At 39.8% G+C, this 17,658-nt stretch overlaps 2 protein-coding genes across 3 annotated transcripts; both read right to left on the reverse strand.

Moving 5' to 3' along the window:
- Window positions 1-1,680: 1,680 nt before the first annotated feature.
- On the reverse strand, window positions 1,681-8,506 carry slc6a14 (solute carrier family 6 member 14). Of its 2 annotated transcripts, XM_044178742.1 has the most exons (15): window positions 8,399-8,506; window positions 7,452-7,596; window positions 7,224-7,355; window positions 5,642-5,803; window positions 5,196-5,310; window positions 4,974-5,106; window positions 4,345-4,485; window positions 4,108-4,243; window positions 3,919-4,011; window positions 3,701-3,826; window positions 3,486-3,604; window positions 3,297-3,396; window positions 3,092-3,201; window positions 2,646-2,813; window positions 1,681-2,484 (listed from the first exon to the last, which is right to left on the reverse strand). In XM_044178742.1, the coding sequence occupies exons 1-15, from the start codon at window positions 8,462-8,464 to the stop codon at window positions 2,329-2,331; spliced, it is 1,902 nt and encodes a 633-aa protein (XP_044034677.1). In that variant the 5' UTR covers window positions 8,465-8,506; the 3' UTR covers window positions 1,681-2,328. The 2 variants fall into 2 exon arrangements, with proteins under 2 accessions (XP_044034677.1, XP_044034685.1); XM_044178750.1 differs by lacking the exons at window positions 3,701-3,826; window positions 3,919-4,011.
- Window positions 8,507-12,946: 4,440 nt separating this feature from the next.
- On the reverse strand, window positions 12,947-17,416 carry fmoda (fibromodulin a). Its single transcript, XM_044178813.1, has 6 exons — window positions 17,292-17,416; window positions 16,124-16,519; window positions 15,046-15,168; window positions 14,807-14,947; window positions 14,453-14,720; window positions 12,947-14,077 (listed from the first exon to the last, which is right to left on the reverse strand). The coding sequence occupies exons 2-6, from the start codon at window positions 16,487-16,489 to the stop codon at window positions 13,926-13,928; spliced, it is 1,050 nt and encodes a 349-aa protein (XP_044034748.1). The 5' UTR covers window positions 16,490-16,519; window positions 17,292-17,416; the 3' UTR covers window positions 12,947-13,925.
- Between the last annotated feature and the right edge of the window lie 242 nt (window positions 17,417-17,658).

The raw sequence follows: 17,658 nt of genomic DNA on the forward strand, positions 1-17,658 counted from the left end.
TATATATATGTATATATAACAAGAAAAATAAGAAAAACAAGTGCCATTCAACATACATAATGCACAAACTTCACAATAAACAAAAAAGTGTCCAAATTCCAGGCTTTATTTAATAAACACACTTAAACAAAAGCAATTAAAAGTGTATTATTGAAAAATAAATAAAATGAAGTAAATAAATACATAAATGAACAAACCAGTGAAGTTCTTGTGGTGTGTGATTGTATGTATGTATGATTGTATCTTATCTCTAATTACCACTGCAATACAGACCTCAGTTTGTTCAGTGATGTCAGACAGCTGCATAATGACTGGACGCAGCTGTAATAACAGGATGATGATGTGACCACAAACATGACAGATGACATAACCAGTGACACTGAGATAAATGTAAAACTCCTCAACAGCTTATTACATTACCTCAACTCTTATTATGGCCACAGTCAAACATGCACAGTCACACACACACACAGACACATTCATTTTCTCTGACAGCTAATATGAGCCCTCAGGCTTAATCAAATAATATTTTGCTGTTCACACATACTTTGTCACATCGGTAAATACTGGATAATAATAATAATAATGGAAAATACAACTAACAAACCAATACAATAAACCAATACAATAAAAATCTTATACCTAATCATCAATAAAAGTGACCAGTTTGCCTGGATTATAATAAAGTTTTGACTCTCCTGCTCACTGACAAAAGTCAGACGTGTTCTAATGTGGTGGAGGGGGGTCCATTTTAGGTCCAATCCTTTCATGTGGCAGGCTATATTTGCTACTGCTTAGTTGTAACTTTGGAAACAAAATTAGTTGCTGCTGCTTTGTAAAGGCTTACTGTATGATAGAAGAACAACATGATATATTACATGCCAGATAATGACACACAGTATACAGCATACACAGTTTCCTATCAGACTGCCTGGCGATTCCTAAATCTTGTAATTCCCTCCACTCATATCAGTGCCTTCATAAAGCAGGGAGCCAACCACATGTGCAACAGCCAGAACATATGGGTCGGATATAACAACATCACAAGCTTCCAGATGAAGCTATGAACTTGTTATAATAAGAGGTGTTTCTAATATTTAGTCTACCCTTGTTCAAAATATTAGAAACACTTCTCAGTACTGTACAGTACAGCTCAACAGCAGCACAAACTACATGCTCCAAAACGACCATACAGTTGAATCAACACCTCAGTTTCAACAAAAACTGAATATTATAACTGTAGGATTTATTGCAGGACTGTTGTATTAGACTGGGTTCATATTAGCTAGGTGTACATAATAAATTGGCAAAGAGTGTATATAACATTGTTTTGGACTCTAATACTATTTCTGACTTTGGCGCCCCCCAATGTTACTATCCAAAAATACACTGTGGCAGACAGCAATGCAACTTGTTGGCAGGAAGAACTGCTAACACACACACGACACGACATATGTAATACTCATCTAGTTAATGAGATGAGTTTAAAGAGTTAGTTGGGAGATGGACTGTGTAATACAAGACCCTGCCACTAAAGCCCATAAGAGATCAGCTGTAACACATTTAGTAATATTGTATCTACTATATGGCATTTAAAGCAGTCTGTCATCTGATGTTTTTGTTTGCCTCAACCATGGTACATAACTAGCTAGTCTAAATAATTTCATCACATATCAGAGATGCAGAAATAAGTTATTTATTGTAGAATATCAGAGGTGAGGAACACAGTACGTGCAGTAGTTAACTGACAGGAAGCTATACTTGACATGGAAAGACAAGCATGATTACTGACATGCAAACAGTCTGATAGAACATTAAACATTTTGGATGAAAGACATGGATCCTTGACAAAATAAGAAACACTACCTGATTCTACAGCCCCATTAATATATACACTGAATCAATGGATTTCCTTTAACATGAAAGCACTGCTATTATTGTTCTAAGTAGCTTCCAGCCACACAAACTTGTTGTTATCGGTCATTGGTCTGTGTGGTTGAGTCCTGAATGGCTCTGTAAATACTGTAAACACATGACCTCACTCAAACTTGTCTGCCCCAGCAAGAAATGGTGGACAGGAGATGAAAGTGTGACTGGTGATATTTTTTTCCATGAAGGTAGTAACCAAAGCACAGTCAAAAGAAAAGAGAATGTTGGACCTGACATTTGGCAGATGGGACATTTTAACAGAAAGAAGATAGCAATGGGATGCCCATGTCACTCTTTTTCTGTTTGAGCACATTAGCCGTAGATAAGATAAGATAAGATATTGATAATCTGCTGTGATTAGGTTACACTGCTTCACCAAAGGGAAGAAAATGACACACATCAGAGCCATGAGCTCGAGATTACATTTACATTTACTGCTGGTTCGTTTTCAAGGTTTATCCTGCGGCGGCAGCGTTCTTCTGAGTAACGTTCTCCTCGATGGACGTCCAGGTAGGGATGCCATTCTTCAGCTGGAGAGCACAACGACTTCAGACGCTGTGGAAAGTCAGAGATTAGCATCTTTCCCCCCACTTCTTTGAATATGTGGAAAAAATCTTAAGTTGTGCAAAATGCAATGCTTTGAAAAATGTCGAAAAAGACAAGAGTGGTGTTTTGAACCACCATATTTCTTCAGATATTTTAACACACATACACACCTTCCAGGGGCCTCCCTCTGCTTTCATCAGCTTATACACAGTGACCACAGGGATCCAGAGGAGGATAAATACAACCATGCACCAGCCCAGAGCCAAGCCCCAGTCTGGGAACTGGACTCCGTCATAGGAAGGTGACTTAAACGTCATCAGAGACCAGACCAGGATCACCTAGACGACAAAGTCATCCGGTTTCATTCATCAAACCTGATCAGAACTAACGTTATGTATGTGTGTAAGAAGGTTGAATCTGAATTTACAGAACCAATTTGGACATGGGTCAGTTTTATTTATTCACTTTTTTAATTTGCTCAAAAGCAGTTAGAGTTAAAATAATTCTTGATTAAACTCTTGGATATAGATTCATATAAAAGCAGATGCTGCCAGACATGTGATTAATACAGAGTCTTTTGTATCAGGCATCAGGCATTGTGTGATGTTATGCTCACCACAATGATGCAGGGGCTGATGAAAAACCAACATGCTCTCCACCACAGCCAGAAAATGAAAGTCTTATTTCCAAGCATCATCTCAATGTCTTTAATAAAACGGTTCCCTCCTGGAAAGCATGAGAAGAATGCACACATGCACATAGCTGAAGTTTTAGGCTCTCTGTCACCTTTATATGCACATATCTCCAATTAACATATTTACCATATATGTAGCAGATGCCAATGATCTCCAAGAGAGCCAAAAATAGCAGCACCCAGGTGGCAACAAACTCGTCGATTAGAGTCACCCAGTATATTCCTGCCTATCTCAGACACACACACACACGAGCTGAGTAGGTTAACTAAGCCTATGTCAGACAACGGTAACAAAGTTACACTAAGGCAGACTTACCCTTGTGACACATGGCAGGCCCAGGAGGTAGAGGATGGAACATGTGGTTATAGTCAATAAAGCTCGTTTGGATTTGAAGATTTTAGGGAAGGCATCGAGCAGGCAGGTGATGATCACCTCTAATGACAAGACGAGAGATTTCAGGATAAAGCAGTCTATTGCAACAGCAACGGTCTGAATGTTATGTGAGTATGAATTGCAACTAAATATATCACCTATTCCTGCAAACTGAGAGTCCAGACCAACAGTCAAAAGCATGAAGAAGAACAAAATGGACCACAGAGGGGAAAAAGGAAGCTTAGACAGAGCATCTGGGTATGCAATGAATGCCAGGCCAAATCCTGCGCAAAGACAAAGAAACAAAACATCAGAGGCCACCTAGTGGTCTTCCAAATTTTTATTAAATGGGGCCCACATGATGTATCTGTCTGACCTTCCTTCACCACTTCTCCAACAGGCATTTTGTAGATGTGAGCCATGTGACCCAAGATTGAAAATATGGCAAAGCCTGCAAACACACTAGTCCCTAGGAGGAGATGAAAATAGCAAAATAGAATAATGAGGTCAAATGTGTAAATTATTTAAACTTATCTAAAATAATGCTGTTATGCTGTGCTCCTACCAGCATTCGTAAGTGTTACAACAAATGAGTCCTTGAACATATTGTTGTGGAAGTTGTTGTAGGAAGCAAGAGTCATGACTCCACCCCAGCCAATCGAGAGAGAGTAGAAGGTCTGAGTTGCTGCATCTTTCCAGACCTAAAAAACATAGTTAAGCTTTAAATCAGAAGAGAGTTTTATTTTTCAAACTTAGATCACTGTACTGTGTTGCAGTTAAACAGGGATAGCTGGGTCCCTACCTGCGCTTCTGTCAGTTTAGTCAAATTGGATTGGGAACCAATGTAGAACTCTATCCCATTACTAGCTCCCTCTAGTGTCACACCTCTGATCAACAGGATCACAATCACTGCATAAGGAAATGTAGCTGTGAAATACACAACCTGGAGAGACAAAAGCCAAGAGTTACAATTTGTGAAAATGTAATTAATTTATATTTTCTTGCATTGCTGCTGGGAGTTTCAAACATAAATGTTGCAATTAGCGCACGCCTGTTACTTTTCCGGTCTTCATCTAGCATTCACACAATTCTAATCTCAAACTAGTCTGATCTAAAATCTGCTCACAAATGTGTACATTTTTATGGAAGAGTTTGACATTTTGGGCAACATATTTATTTTGCTTTCTTGCAGAGAGTTACAGTAAGATGACAAGATTGAAATCACTCTCATGTCTGTATGTTAAATATGTAGCTGCAGCCAGCAGCTGGTTAGCTTAGCTTAGCACAAAGACTGGAAACAGGGGGAAATCAGCTAAACTGCTGCTATCCAAGGACATTTGGATGTTTATTTCTGCAGTGGGCTTGATATATGCATTGGCCCTGAAATTGGACTGTGGATAAGGACTTGCAATGAGGTGGATGTTGACTTACTTTGCCTGAGGACTTGATGCCTCTGATGAGCGCTGCAGCAACAAGCGTGGAGCTCAGCAGCAGACAGAGGGCCAAGTGCCAAACTACTGGTCCTGTTTCATCTAGACCACTGGATCTCTGCAGAGCCACACGACTGAGGAGGAGAGACAGCTGACTGTACAGCCACAGCAGTATGACAAGTGTGTGTATTTGTGCTTGTTTGAAGGAGTGCACGAATCTTACTCCCAGTACTGCTCACTCGGGCTCTGCACTGGAACTGTGGTCATGTCGGATGAAGGACAAGTGCTGTTTTCCTGAGTCCAGTTGGCCACTAAAACACCACTTACATTGCAATACACTAGAAAAGTAAAAAATAAAAAAGGTCTCTGAAGTGAGTATGTGCAAGCATTAATTTCACAGAATGGAAGAATTATTAGATTATTTAGCTTTGACTTGAAGTAGTTTTAAATTGCTTTAATTTCTCCAGAATATTGCAAGAGAGCACCATAATACAGATAACAATTGCTCTGAACTGCACATCCTGTTTTGAGCATACTTTTCAGTCTTTCATTTATATCAGATTATGTCATCCTTTCAACATTAATTTTTATGTCACCCCACCCCAGAAGAACGTCACACCTCAGCTTGATTTTAACCTCTTCACAAGAATTGGAGATGAAAAAAAGCACCTGTAGGCGTTCTGCTGCAGTTGCTGTCAGCCCAGCTGAGGCAGCTGGACCACGGCAGAGGAGACTGGAAGGAGGCGAACATGTAGTACAGGCTGTAGGCGATGATGACATTATAGTAAACTGATACTATTAGAGTCACCATAGTCATGGCAACGCCAACACCTGGAGAGGTAGAGAGATTCAATTCATGTGTAGGTACTTACAACTGTCCTGAAAACTACAATTCCTTTTGTAAAGAAGAACATTTGTTTTTAACTAGGTTAGAGTCTCCTGTGTTAAAACATAGTGGAAGCTTACTGATTTTAGATGAATAAATCTAACCCCCTAGAGTAGATTAACTTCCTAACATGAAAGCTGCTAACAAGCTGTCCAAATGGGAAACGTCAAAAAGTGTAATCGTTTCCAACCTGTTAAGCAGCAATAATATTAACTCAGCAGTCTCCTCTCAAAACCTATTGAGCTCTGTGTGCAACTGGATACAATTTAAATTGGCTGTCCACAAAACTAGATTACACTTATGTGCTTTTATCCCACAGCAGTCTGTGCTGCAGTAATGTATGTTTTTTGTTATTTCCTGCTTTGTACAATTGTGTGTACTTCACATACTTTACAACTTTCACCTTAACATCAGCCCGAACTTGGAAACTTATGGAAATCTTTTATCTTTTTTGCAGCAAAACGCAGCAGAAACCATTTCAACCAACATCTGCCTCTGGCATGGGGAAATATTTGAGCCAGCAAGTACTGAATTAGTGAATATTAATTTCTATTTTAGAATTTTACATAGTTTTGGTGTTTTTTTACACATTACACAAAATTAAATCAAATGGTACCAAGTGTTGCTAGCACCGCCAAACTCCCTACGAATATCAGGGTTGGATAATCATTTTCTCATCATTTCTTTTCAGTTCTCAAGACAACATTTCACCTTTCATTCAGTGTCATTATGGCTTCAAATCACATAGATATCTTTCAAGGTTACTGTCTTTTTAGTATAAAATTTCCTGTTTGTGTTTTCCACAGACAGTGTTTCCTTGTTGAGCTACAGTGGAGGGATAAAAAGACGAGTGATTTTTGTACTAAAAAGACTGAAACTTTGGAAGATAACCACTTGATTGTCTAACTCTGACTGCTGAAGTCTCATATTAGCTTCATGGATTTAGTTTCCCATCACTTACATTGAAAGAGCATTAGGAAGCAATATTTTAATGTCTAGAATGAACAGGAGGAATGATTACAGCAAAAAAAAAAAACCTGATTGAAGCAAAGGAACAATAATCACTGTGGCTCTGTCCATTTCTGGACACTTAAGAAAACCTTAAACCCAAACAACCAAAAGCTCATCTGAGGTCAGGAGTCATAAAAAAGAGACAAGATTTTCTACTCCAAAGCTGACATTAACCAACAGACTCATTAAGCTGTCTGCTTCTCCAAACTGGCTATGCGCCGACCCCCATCTACTCTACCTCATACAACCCCACTTCAGAAAACCTGAACTATCCCTTTAAATCCCTCATTTTTGACATCTTCACCTTCAGATGTACCTGACTGATCTTTCACAAAACTTGAATGGTAGTCTTACCCTGCAGGATTGGCACTGCTCTCCATACATTTATTGGACCTTGGCTGCAAAACTGACCAAAGGCGCTTTCCAGGAAGAAAAGAGGAATTCCAGCCACCACCAACATAACAAAGTAGGGGATAAGAAAGGCACCTGCTCAAAAGTAATGGAATAAAATACATACAACATAAACAGTGGTGCTATCAAACAGGATTTCCAACACTAATGGATTAGAGACCAAATACTTACCCCCTCCATTCTTGTAGGCCAAATATGGGAATCTCCAGATATTTCCCAGACCAACAGCATAGCCGATCGTAGAGAGGATGTACTCCTCCTTGCTGGCCCAGTTCCCACGCTCCGTATTCTCATCACCATCATCCACATGTGGGTCCTGCTCATTGAAAAGTTTCAAAACTTATTAAATGTTAGAATGACGCAATACAAATTTCTGCAACGCTACGTAATAATATCTGACAAAAATATACAGATATCATAGAGAGTCACTACTGCAGCTGATTTCACTGTTGATCATCTTGAATCAAGAGACCTAACCAGTGTGAGTGAACTGCAGACAGGCTTCACTGGCACATAGCAGAGAACCACTGCTGTACAAGATTTAAAATACCTCAAATACATTAATTATACAATCATTATAACTACTGTTATAATGTATTGTCACTGTCTCAACTGTTGTCATGTTTTGCCACAACGAATACAGTACATAATGTATAAAAACATTAAATGTAGTAAATTTTCACTGGGAAATTTTTAGATTATTTCCACTCGTGTCACATTAAGATTGGATTGTAGTAGTTTCAGCACGTAAACCATCAGTTCAGTCCCTAAGGAGAAAAAAGTGACATTGGCTCCATCATCCCTCCAAGACAATTTCACTTACGTGGCCACTTAAACAGAGCCATTATATATTTAATTAAGATCTTGTTCCACCTTCCAGCATGTAGCAGCATGTCATAAAAAACACATTTTCACTTAGTTATTACAGTTAAAAACAGAAAAACAAGGTATTTTTCTAAACTAAATACCAAATTAAGCAAACAATGTGTTGTGTTCCTCAGCTGATTTACACTGGGTTTTATTTTTAGAAATACAGGCATTCCTCAGTCCTATTCAGTGTAACTATTGTGTGGTGAGTTATCGAGTGAATGTCTGGTCAGACAGGTTTGCAACCCTACCTGGTCGACAACAGCAGGATTTCTGAAAATTAAATCCTTGAAACTGTTCCAGCTGTATTTCCTCATGTCCTTTCACCTGCTTGTTAATGGTGTGTATAAGAAATTCTAATCAGGTAGGTCTGTTTTAAAGCCTCCACCCCTTCCGACAGACAAGGGAGTGATGTTTTCCAACCAATCACCTACCCAGACCCTCCCCCACAACACCACTAAGATGGTTGTGTGTGTGTAATTAATATTTTTTTTTACTGGAATCACGATTTAATGCACATTAGCATTAGTGACTCACCTACACCCACTCAGTCTGACATATAGCTGGTTAGTGTTGCTTTCTGTATTAGGTATTATAATTCTGACCCTAATATTTCCTACGGTGCTCATTTCAGCTCTACTATATCATTCTGCAAAAATAGAGCTACACTGTGTATGACTCCTCACCTTTTTATTGTGTTAGGAGTGATAACATTATTTTCTTTGTACTGATAAATAAACAAAACAGCAGAGCTGTGACTGCAGCTCAGTAATACAGTGTTGTGTGGTGTGTGTGGGTGTGTATGTGTGTGTGTGTGTGTGTGTGTGTGTGTGACTCAGGTGAGTGACTCTATACCAGTAACCATGTTTTAACAACTACTCCCTAAAGCCACTGCTGTGACTGATGATGGATAGATCTCATTTTGGTCTGTGACATCTACACATGATCCCTGTGCTGTTAGCATACGTACGTCTGTGTCACCCGTAATCACAGCCTGATGATGTGACCACAAACATGTCAGATGACACGACTGATGACACAGAGAGATAAATGAAAATCCCATTAATCAAAAGATCATTATAACACCTATTACACTTAAGGTAATGGTCATAGATAAACAGACACAGTGTGTTGAATGAATTACTTTCTTATATGTTATAAGCTCTGTATGGGTGTATTCTGCCCCTCATGTTTCTTAACAAGGTGTTTGTCCTTACATGATTAATGATTCATCCTTGAATGTACAATAACAAATTTTTTGGCCACCTGGTGGCAGCGTAAGCAAGTTGTGAAGATAACACCGACATCATCTCTTAACTTGATATGGCAAACTTGTTAGAAAATATTTTTACTATTTACATTACTATTTACTATTTACACATCCAGCAGATACGGAGCAACATTAGCATTCATGTGGAGTCGTGTTTCTTGTCACCTAGCAAATATAAGTCCACTCTCCTTTTAGCTCTGTTTTGGTCTCCACCAACTCCTGAAAGAAATATCTGGCTTTTTTGGAGCTAAATGCTACACTATGTTCACAAGCTAGACACTAACTTTGTCTGTCTGTCATTTGGTGCTGAGCAGGTAGTGTAAAGTGGGTTTGCTGCCAGCTGTGGTTGAAAACAACGCTGTGAAAGTGATGAGACTGAACCAGAACAGTGTTGTGGGCCGTAAAAACCAAAACACAGAGCTGAAAGTCTCTAAAACACTACACAGAGCTAAAAGGAACTGCAGAGTCATATGATCATTTTATGTGGGTTTATCACTACGAACAACCTCTTTCACGTTTTACATTGTCATTTGATATATTGTTAAAATGAAAATATTGATTATAGCTGCTATAGCTGATTATAACACACAAGTCATCCTTGATTACTTCAGTAAGTCAACAGTAACAGTAATAACAGTATCTCATATCTCTGGCCCTCATTGTACCTGTGTGTAATGTACTCTGCTTGATGCTCCTTTGGTTTCTGAGACATTTTGGTCAGTGACGTGTAGCCATAACCTAACCGCTGTAAACCTATTATATACATTAGCTGTAATGACGGTATCTGCTGGTGTGGCCACAGATTACAAAACATAGTGACAGAGAAAAATATTGTAAATATACTGTAGACAACCTGTGTCCTCTGACTGTCCCACCACTGGCTAGCTGATACACAGAGGGTTTGGCCCTGACAGCTCATCGCCTTTCACATTGTCAGAGTTAGACAAACATATAATTTACAAATCAATCTCAGAACAACCTGGTTCATCTTAGAAGACATGTGGTAGGCATAAAGAATTTAACAAGAAGGTATGGCTTGCTGTCTACAGTAACAGTTCCCTCCATGTGAAGACCATTAAGAGGGAGCTGAAAATGAGATGAAATGCCATGATTGTGGGGAACAAACAGTCTCCAGAATGGAAGGTGATGAAGAGCCAGATTATTTCACACAGCTGGTATCTGTTGGGGTTTTCAATTGAAATACATTTACAGTGCCTTGCGAAAGTATTCGGCCCCCTTGAACTTTGCAACCTTTTGCCACATTTCAGGCTTCAAACATAAAGATATGAAAGTGTAATTTTTTGTGAAGAATCAACAAGTGGGACACAATCATGAAGTGGAACAAAATTTATTGGATATCTTTTTTAACAAATCAAAAACCGAAAAATTGGGCGTGCAAAATTATTCAGCCCCTTTACTTTCAGTGCAGCAAACTCTCTCCAGAAGTTCAGTGAGGATCTCTGAATGATCCAATGTTGACCTAAATGACTAATAAATAGAATCCACCTGTGTGTAATCAACTCTCCGTATAAATGCACCTGCACTGTGATAGTCTCAGAGGTCTGTTTAAAGCGCAGAGAGCATCATGAAGAACAAGGAACACACCAGGCAGGTCCGAGATACTGTTGTGGAGAAGTTTAAAGCTGGATTTGGATACAAAAAGATTTCCCAAGCTTTAAACATCCCAAGGAGCACTGTGCAAGCGATAATATTGAAATGGAAGGAGTATCAGACCACTGCAAATCTACCAAGACCTGGCCGTCCCTCTAAACTTTCACTAAACACTCATACAAGGAGAAGACTGATCAGAGATGCAGCCAAGAGGCCCATGATTACTCTGGATGCAGAGATCTACAGCTGAGGTGGGAGACTCTGTCCATAGGACAACAATCGGTCGTATACTGCACAAATCTGGCCTTTATGGAAGAGTGGCAAGAAAGCCATTTCTTAAAGATATCCATAAAAAGTGTCGTTTAAAGTTTGCCACAAGCCACCTGGGAGACACACCAAACATGTGGAAGAAGGTGCTCTGGTCAGATGAAACCAAAATTGAATTTTTTGGCAACAATGCAAAACGTTATGTTTAGCATAAAAGCAACACAGCTCATCACCCTGAACACACCATCCCCACTGTCAAACATGGTGGTGACAGCATCATGGTTTGGGCCTGCTTTCTTCAGCAGGGACAGGGAAGATGGTTAAAATTGATGGGAAGATGGATGGAGCCAAATACAGGACCATTCTGGAAGAAAACCTGATGGAGTCTGCAAAAGACCTGAGACTGGGACGGAGATATGTCTTCCACCAAGACAATGATCCAAAACATAAAGCAAAATCTCAAATGGAATGGTTCAAAAATAAACATCCAGGTGTTAGACTGGCCAAGTCAAAGTCCAGACCTGAATCCAATCGAGATCTGTGGAAAGAACTGAAAACTGCTGCTCACAAATGCTCTCATCCAACCTCACTGAGCTGTTTTGCAAGGAGGAATGGGCAAAAATTTCAGTCTCTCGATGTGCAAAACTGATAGACATACCCCAAGCGACTTACAGCTGTAATCGCAGCAAAAGGTGGCGCTACAAAGTATTAACTTAATTAATTAATAATTTAGCACGCCCAATTTTTCAGTTTTTGATTTGTTAAAGTTTGAAATATCCAATAAATTTCGTTCCACTTCATGATTGTGTCCCACTTGTTGTTGATTTTTCACTAAAAATTAGTTTTATATCTTCATTTGAAGCCTGAAATGTGGCAAAAGGTCGCAAAGTTCAAGGGGGCCGAATACTTTCGCAAGGCACTGTAACTGTGTCTGACATCAGTACAGATTCTTACCATTTAGAAACATTCATATCAGCCCCCACAGTGTAACATTGTTGAAAAGCTTTTCCTTTTCTCTTTCTGTTCATTGCTTATACTAACCTACAACATCCTCTTAAGAGCTGGCTTCTGTGTTGTCTATTGGTTTTATTTAGTAGACAAACATACCATCAGTTAGAGTGTTTTGACTCTTTCCGGCATCCTCTTTTTGGATGTTACTCATCTTGCACCTCTGGTACAGAGAGTAAATAAAGAACCATTTGACTGGAGAGGGTTCACCCTCCAAAAAGTCAAGTGTCCTGAATGACTTTGCTGATCCTCCACCTCACAAACAACTTGGATGTGGAGCAGGAAGTTACTGACACCATCTACAGTGAGCAGAGTATGTGTTAATGTATTCTTAAGGTATGTCTCATATCCTTCACATTAACTTTTGAGGTAACAAGTGCTGTGTGTATTTAACAGTGAGAGATAATGTCTAGATAAGCCTTAATTCAAAAGATAGCTGATGTATTGCATCACTTCAGTATGAACAAAAGCTGACTGTCCTGAGCAAACTAAGTGCTCCTGTGTTTCTTCTCAATCCGCTTTTATACCACCTTTTTATAAAATCACTGAATCAAACCCACATCACACACACACACACACAAAGCTAGTAAAATATAGTGCACTACAAAGACTGGATGTGCCATAAAAAGACAAAGTACAGTGGTCTTTTTGAAAATCGCAACTTTTATTTATTCTTTTCCCTTTGTCAGTATGATAACCAATCCATGCAAGCATACAGTAATTCAAGATTTAGAACTCATACACCCAGAGGCCTCTGTATTTTGAGATTCACTACAGTACATTATGGAGATATTTTTCACATGGTACATAGATATGTATGTCTTTAAGGAAAGTTGATTTCACTGTGAAAAAGAGGATCCTCTACAGAAACAAGTAGTCACAGCATTTTTATCACAAAGAAAAGAATGTACCCAAATGCAATAAACACTTTGGGACATGGTCGTCAGAGAAGTGATGAAGATATTGTTGTGCTTTTACGACAGCTAATGATTAGAAATTAAACAGTTCACATCATGCATGATAGATAATAGTTTTTATAATCAACTCATTAGAGAAAACAATTGAAGGCATGCTTTGTAGGAAGACACAGATAAATAAACAGATAAAGACAGCTAAAAACACTGATTACAAAGATCATTGATCCTCAAAGCAACATACAAGGAGGATCAGGGTCAGATAATTTTCAATACGCAAAAAAGAAACATCACATGTGGCTCATACAGTATCTTATTAGGCTTATATACTGTATTTTGTGGCAAAGGGCTCATTTACCTTTATTTAATGAAAACAGACTTGGCCATGTGCCCAGATTTTTTAGGGAAACTCATAACGTTTAAAGATTTACTTGTTTATATTTTCCACAGAAAATGACCTGTGAAATGTCTGGTAAAGCTTCAGTTGCCATGTAAACAACCACATATCTTTGCTTTCACTGTGATGTGAACAGTGGATATTACAGTGAGAACCGCTGCCACCTGCTGTCAATATTTAATTATAACATCACATCTGCTGTGCTTTGGTTTTGGCACACGTCACACAAATAATGTGTCACACCGTTGGGGCATGCTGTAAACTGAGCTGCGTTTGTGAGCAGAGTGCAACACATTGTATCATACACACAGTTAGACCTCAATGGTGGAAGCCTGGCGCAAGCAGAGGGATGACTCTGAAGGGATGTCCTGGCGACTGATCTCGTTCCCGTCCAGTCGCAGCGTCTGCAGTTTCGAGAAGTTGGTCACATCCACAATGCTGCAGAAACTACCCAGAGTGAACTCTAGATGGACAGATGGAGAGGCGGTAAAGGATTCATTTCTGTACACATACAGCAGCGTTGCAGTAAGTCTTCCCAAACTACTCCAAACATCCAACATCTCAGCACTTGGCCTATATATCAGTAAGCAACAATCAAATTTCAAAACGTTTAGAAAAAACATCCTCAGTTATTTTTTTAAGAGTTTAATGCTAGAAAACCCAGATAATCTGTTTCATCGGGACTTCGTGGTTTGATCAGGTTAGATTGGCAGTGGCCTGAAAACATCAGCTACACATCTGTCTGTTTTCAGGTCCTTTAATAACTTTAGCTTTTTGAATACGTTTTCTAAAAAGATGTGTGTACACAAATGATGAATAAAATATGTATGCATTTTACCTTTGATCTGGTTGGCTTGCAGATAGAGATGCTGTAGTGTGGTGCTCACTGGGGGGATTCTCTCCAGTTTATTGAAGCTCAGGTCCAGCTCCACCAGCCCAGTCACATTAAAGGTGTTGGGAGGGATACCCTTGTCTGTTATCTGGTTGTGGGCCATCCTGACGTACTGCAGCTGTGTGAAACGGCCCAGGAAGCCCTCTGGTAGAGAATCAATGGCGTTGGACTCCACGTAGAGTTGGTGCAGATGTTCGGGGAGTGCCTCTGGGACCTGGGAAAATATTGTGGGAGGACTGGAGATTATCCTTTCACTTTATTTGCAAACACACAACTGTACTTTACTGTACACACAATTACCTTTGTCAACTTGTTGCCGCTAATGTCCAGCAGTGTGAGGGATTTCAGTGTCTTCAGTGATGTGCCCATGTCCGTGATAGCGTTGTCATGGAGATACAGGACAGTGAGGTTATCCATTCCCTCTAGGACTGCAGGTGTTACCTTGGCAACAGTAGAAAAATGTCAAATGTCTAATGCCAAAACAGTTAACTCGAACAGAGGGGGGCTCTGCATGAATGTCAAACTATGCAAAACATTACCTTTTCAAGCTTGTTGTGGTTGATTCTCAGGTCTCGCAGGGTGCGAGGGAGGTTTGAAGGAATGCTGGTCAAATTGTTGTGTTGTAGATATAAACGATCTAGTCCCTCCAACTTCAGAAATGCCTACAAAGTGATTTGGGGAATGAACACCTCACTAACGTCCACATAATAGTTGCCTCAACAGCATGAGAAAATCCAATTGAAATCACATTAAGTTATCCCTTTTTGCAGTCGGTTTAAATTTACTGATAGATAAATATGCATAGATAAACATCAGCCAGCTGGAGTGGTGTGTTTGTGTTGACAGCAGCTGGCAGGTTGAGAGCAGGCACGGGAATGAGAGACAAAATAAACAAACTTGTGTTGTTAGCAGTGGTATTGAAGAGTAAGGACCACACCAGCATCGAAACTGACCTAAGTGACATTTGCATGTACGTTTAAATGCTGTTCAATGTGCTGCAGCTGACCAGCTAATTAGCTATCTAGCCTGCAAACTGACATTAGCGGTGCACTTTTCTCCAATGAATGGTTGTTTGGTGGCTCATTTAACAAGCTAAGGTGCAGGACAAAACATTTGTTCATGTTTTCAAGTTAGATAAGAAAGAGACGCAAGGATAAGGTAATATAGGTTGTTGCACGTTTTAATGCTGTTTTTAATATTTTGTTTTATCTACATGCTAAAATTTGATTGGCTGTATGGAAAAAAATTCTCCATCTATGTATAAGTATTCTGACGGATTAACGCAAAGACAGGTGGCGCATCATGAAACCAAAAATTAGAAATGTCTCTGTTTTGGTGTTTGTGTGTGGTGATTGTTTTCTTAAGGATAACACAGGACATGTGGTATACTGACCAGATATGTATGCTGTAGCAGAGGAAAACAGGCAAATTAATTTCAGTTGGACTTTAAATCACACGTCCAACTGCATAAACATCCACCTTTTGTTAACTCACATATGCAGCAATAAAATTAAACAGCCTGCTAGCCACCTGACAACCATTTACACCAGCATCACTGTTTCATACTCTGAGCTCACATGTGTGGCTCTACCTGACTGAGACCAGATGTAAGTTTACCTTCTTGCCAATGGCGTCAGATGTCAGCTGGTTGTGGTGCATCATGAGCCACACCAGATTGGTTGCATTGACTAGAGCTGAATCGGGCACAGCTGTGATGGCATTGTTTTGGAGGTACAAGTATTTCACACGGGAGGGGATGGTTGGCATGGCTGTCAGGCCCCGCCCATCACAGTACATGGCGACTGGGAAGGAGGGGGGGCAGTCACACTCATCTGGACACTCCCCTCCTGTGGTCCCTGCCTGCAGGGAGCCAAAATAGTGCCCTTGGCTCCCCAGGCCATACAGCCAGGCGAAGGGGTCCCGTCCATGGGAGAGAGAGAGTGGAAGCAGGGCAGACAAGAGGAAGACCGTCACCACACGCATGGTCACAGTCACACAAATCTTCACTGTAATCTAACAGAGACAAAGACAGAGAGACAAGGCAATACAATTCAAAATAGAAATAAAGTAATTCACAAATTGACAAAATTATTTCATTAATGAGGCTATACTGACTGACATTTTGAAATATTTTGAAACAGATACAGCTCAGAGTAAACTGATGCTAAAAAATGTGTGCTGACCCTCTGTATCCACTAAGGGCAAGTTCGTCTCTTATATAATATAAAGCTACAGGATTTGCAAAAATAGATGAATGAAATGTTTATTAAGCCTCCAAAAAGTCAGAAAAAACTTAACATAACTTCTCTCACACCTTTAGAAATCAAGCTGCTATTCTTCAAGCATATCTTTTTTTATAATAATAATAATAATAATAGCATAAACCCAAACTCACTGTTATCATATTAAGTTTAAATGAATAGTCAAAGGTGCAGTGCAGCTACTGACTTTGTTTTATAACTGCCTGCAGAGAGGCACATTTTTAGGGGTCTTAATCCACAGGGAATCCAGAGAGGAAGCATTAAAAAAAGAAAAAAACTAGCCATGAATGCCGGCTTTGTTAATGGTTCTCACTGCTGCCCCAAAATTGTGAGAAAATATCAATAATTACCCTCTGATTTGCAAAAGAAAAAAAGCTCCAACTAAAATATGACTCTATCATCATGTGTTTATTCATCTCCTATAAGGTTTCATAGAAAAATACCACAGAGACTAACAGACACATGTTCACACACATGCATGTACATACATACAAACACACACACACACACACACACACACCTACCTGATCAGAGAGACTGACCCTCCTTGTCCCCTCTCTCAGAGTGTGCGCAGGACTGGAGGGGACTCTGACAAACACTTTGTAAAAAAACTTTCCTCCCCTCCCTGCTCTCCTTTCTGTTCTGCCATCCCCCCTCTCCACCCCTCTCTCTCTGTTCCTACACTGTTGGTTCCTTCCACCCTTCATCCACCCACCTGCACCCCATTTTGTTCGTTCGGGCGTGACCCTGCACACCCCACTCTGGAGCCTCATTTTCCACTAATGTGAGTGATGTGGGATGCAGTGGCTGTAAGGGATTGTTTCCATCTGTGTGCAGCACATTCAGTCCCTTTCAGCTGAACCCCACTATTTCTTCAATATTTAGACCTTT

Source organism: Siniperca chuatsi, linkage group LG2 (genome assembly GCF_020085105.1).
Source record: "Siniperca chuatsi isolate FFG_IHB_CAS linkage group LG2, ASM2008510v1, whole genome shotgun sequence".
NCBI classification, from domain to species: Eukaryota; Metazoa; Chordata; class Actinopteri; order Centrarchiformes; family Sinipercidae; genus Siniperca; species Siniperca chuatsi.

Excerpts from the sequence above, each read along its gene's own strand:
- slc6a14 (XM_044178742.1), bottom strand. The coding sequence starts at position 8,464 with ATGAGGAAATACAGCTGGAACAGTTTCAAGGATTTAATTTTCAGAAAT. Across the intron at positions 7,597-8,398 it reads ATCCTGCTGTTGTCGACCAG|GACCCACATGTGGATGATGG; the intron begins GTAGGGTTGCAA and ends TTCAATGAGCAG. Across the intron at positions 5,804-7,223 it reads AGCAGTGCCAATCCTGCAGG|GTGTTGGCGTTGCCATGACT; the intron begins GTAAGACTACCA and ends CTACCTCTCCAG.
- fmoda (XM_044178813.1), bottom strand. The coding sequence starts at position 16,489 with ATGCGTGTGGTGACGGTCTTCCTCTTGTCTGCCCTGCTTCCACTCTCT. Across the intron at positions 14,948-15,045 it reads ACCACAACAAGCTTGAAAAG|GTAACACCTGCAGTCCTAGA; the intron begins GTAATGTTTTGC and ends ACTGTTGCCAAG. Across the intron at positions 14,078-14,452 it reads GCAAGCCAACCAGATCAAAG|AGTTCACTCTGGGTAGTTTC; the intron begins GTAAAATGCATA and ends CTGTCCATCTAG.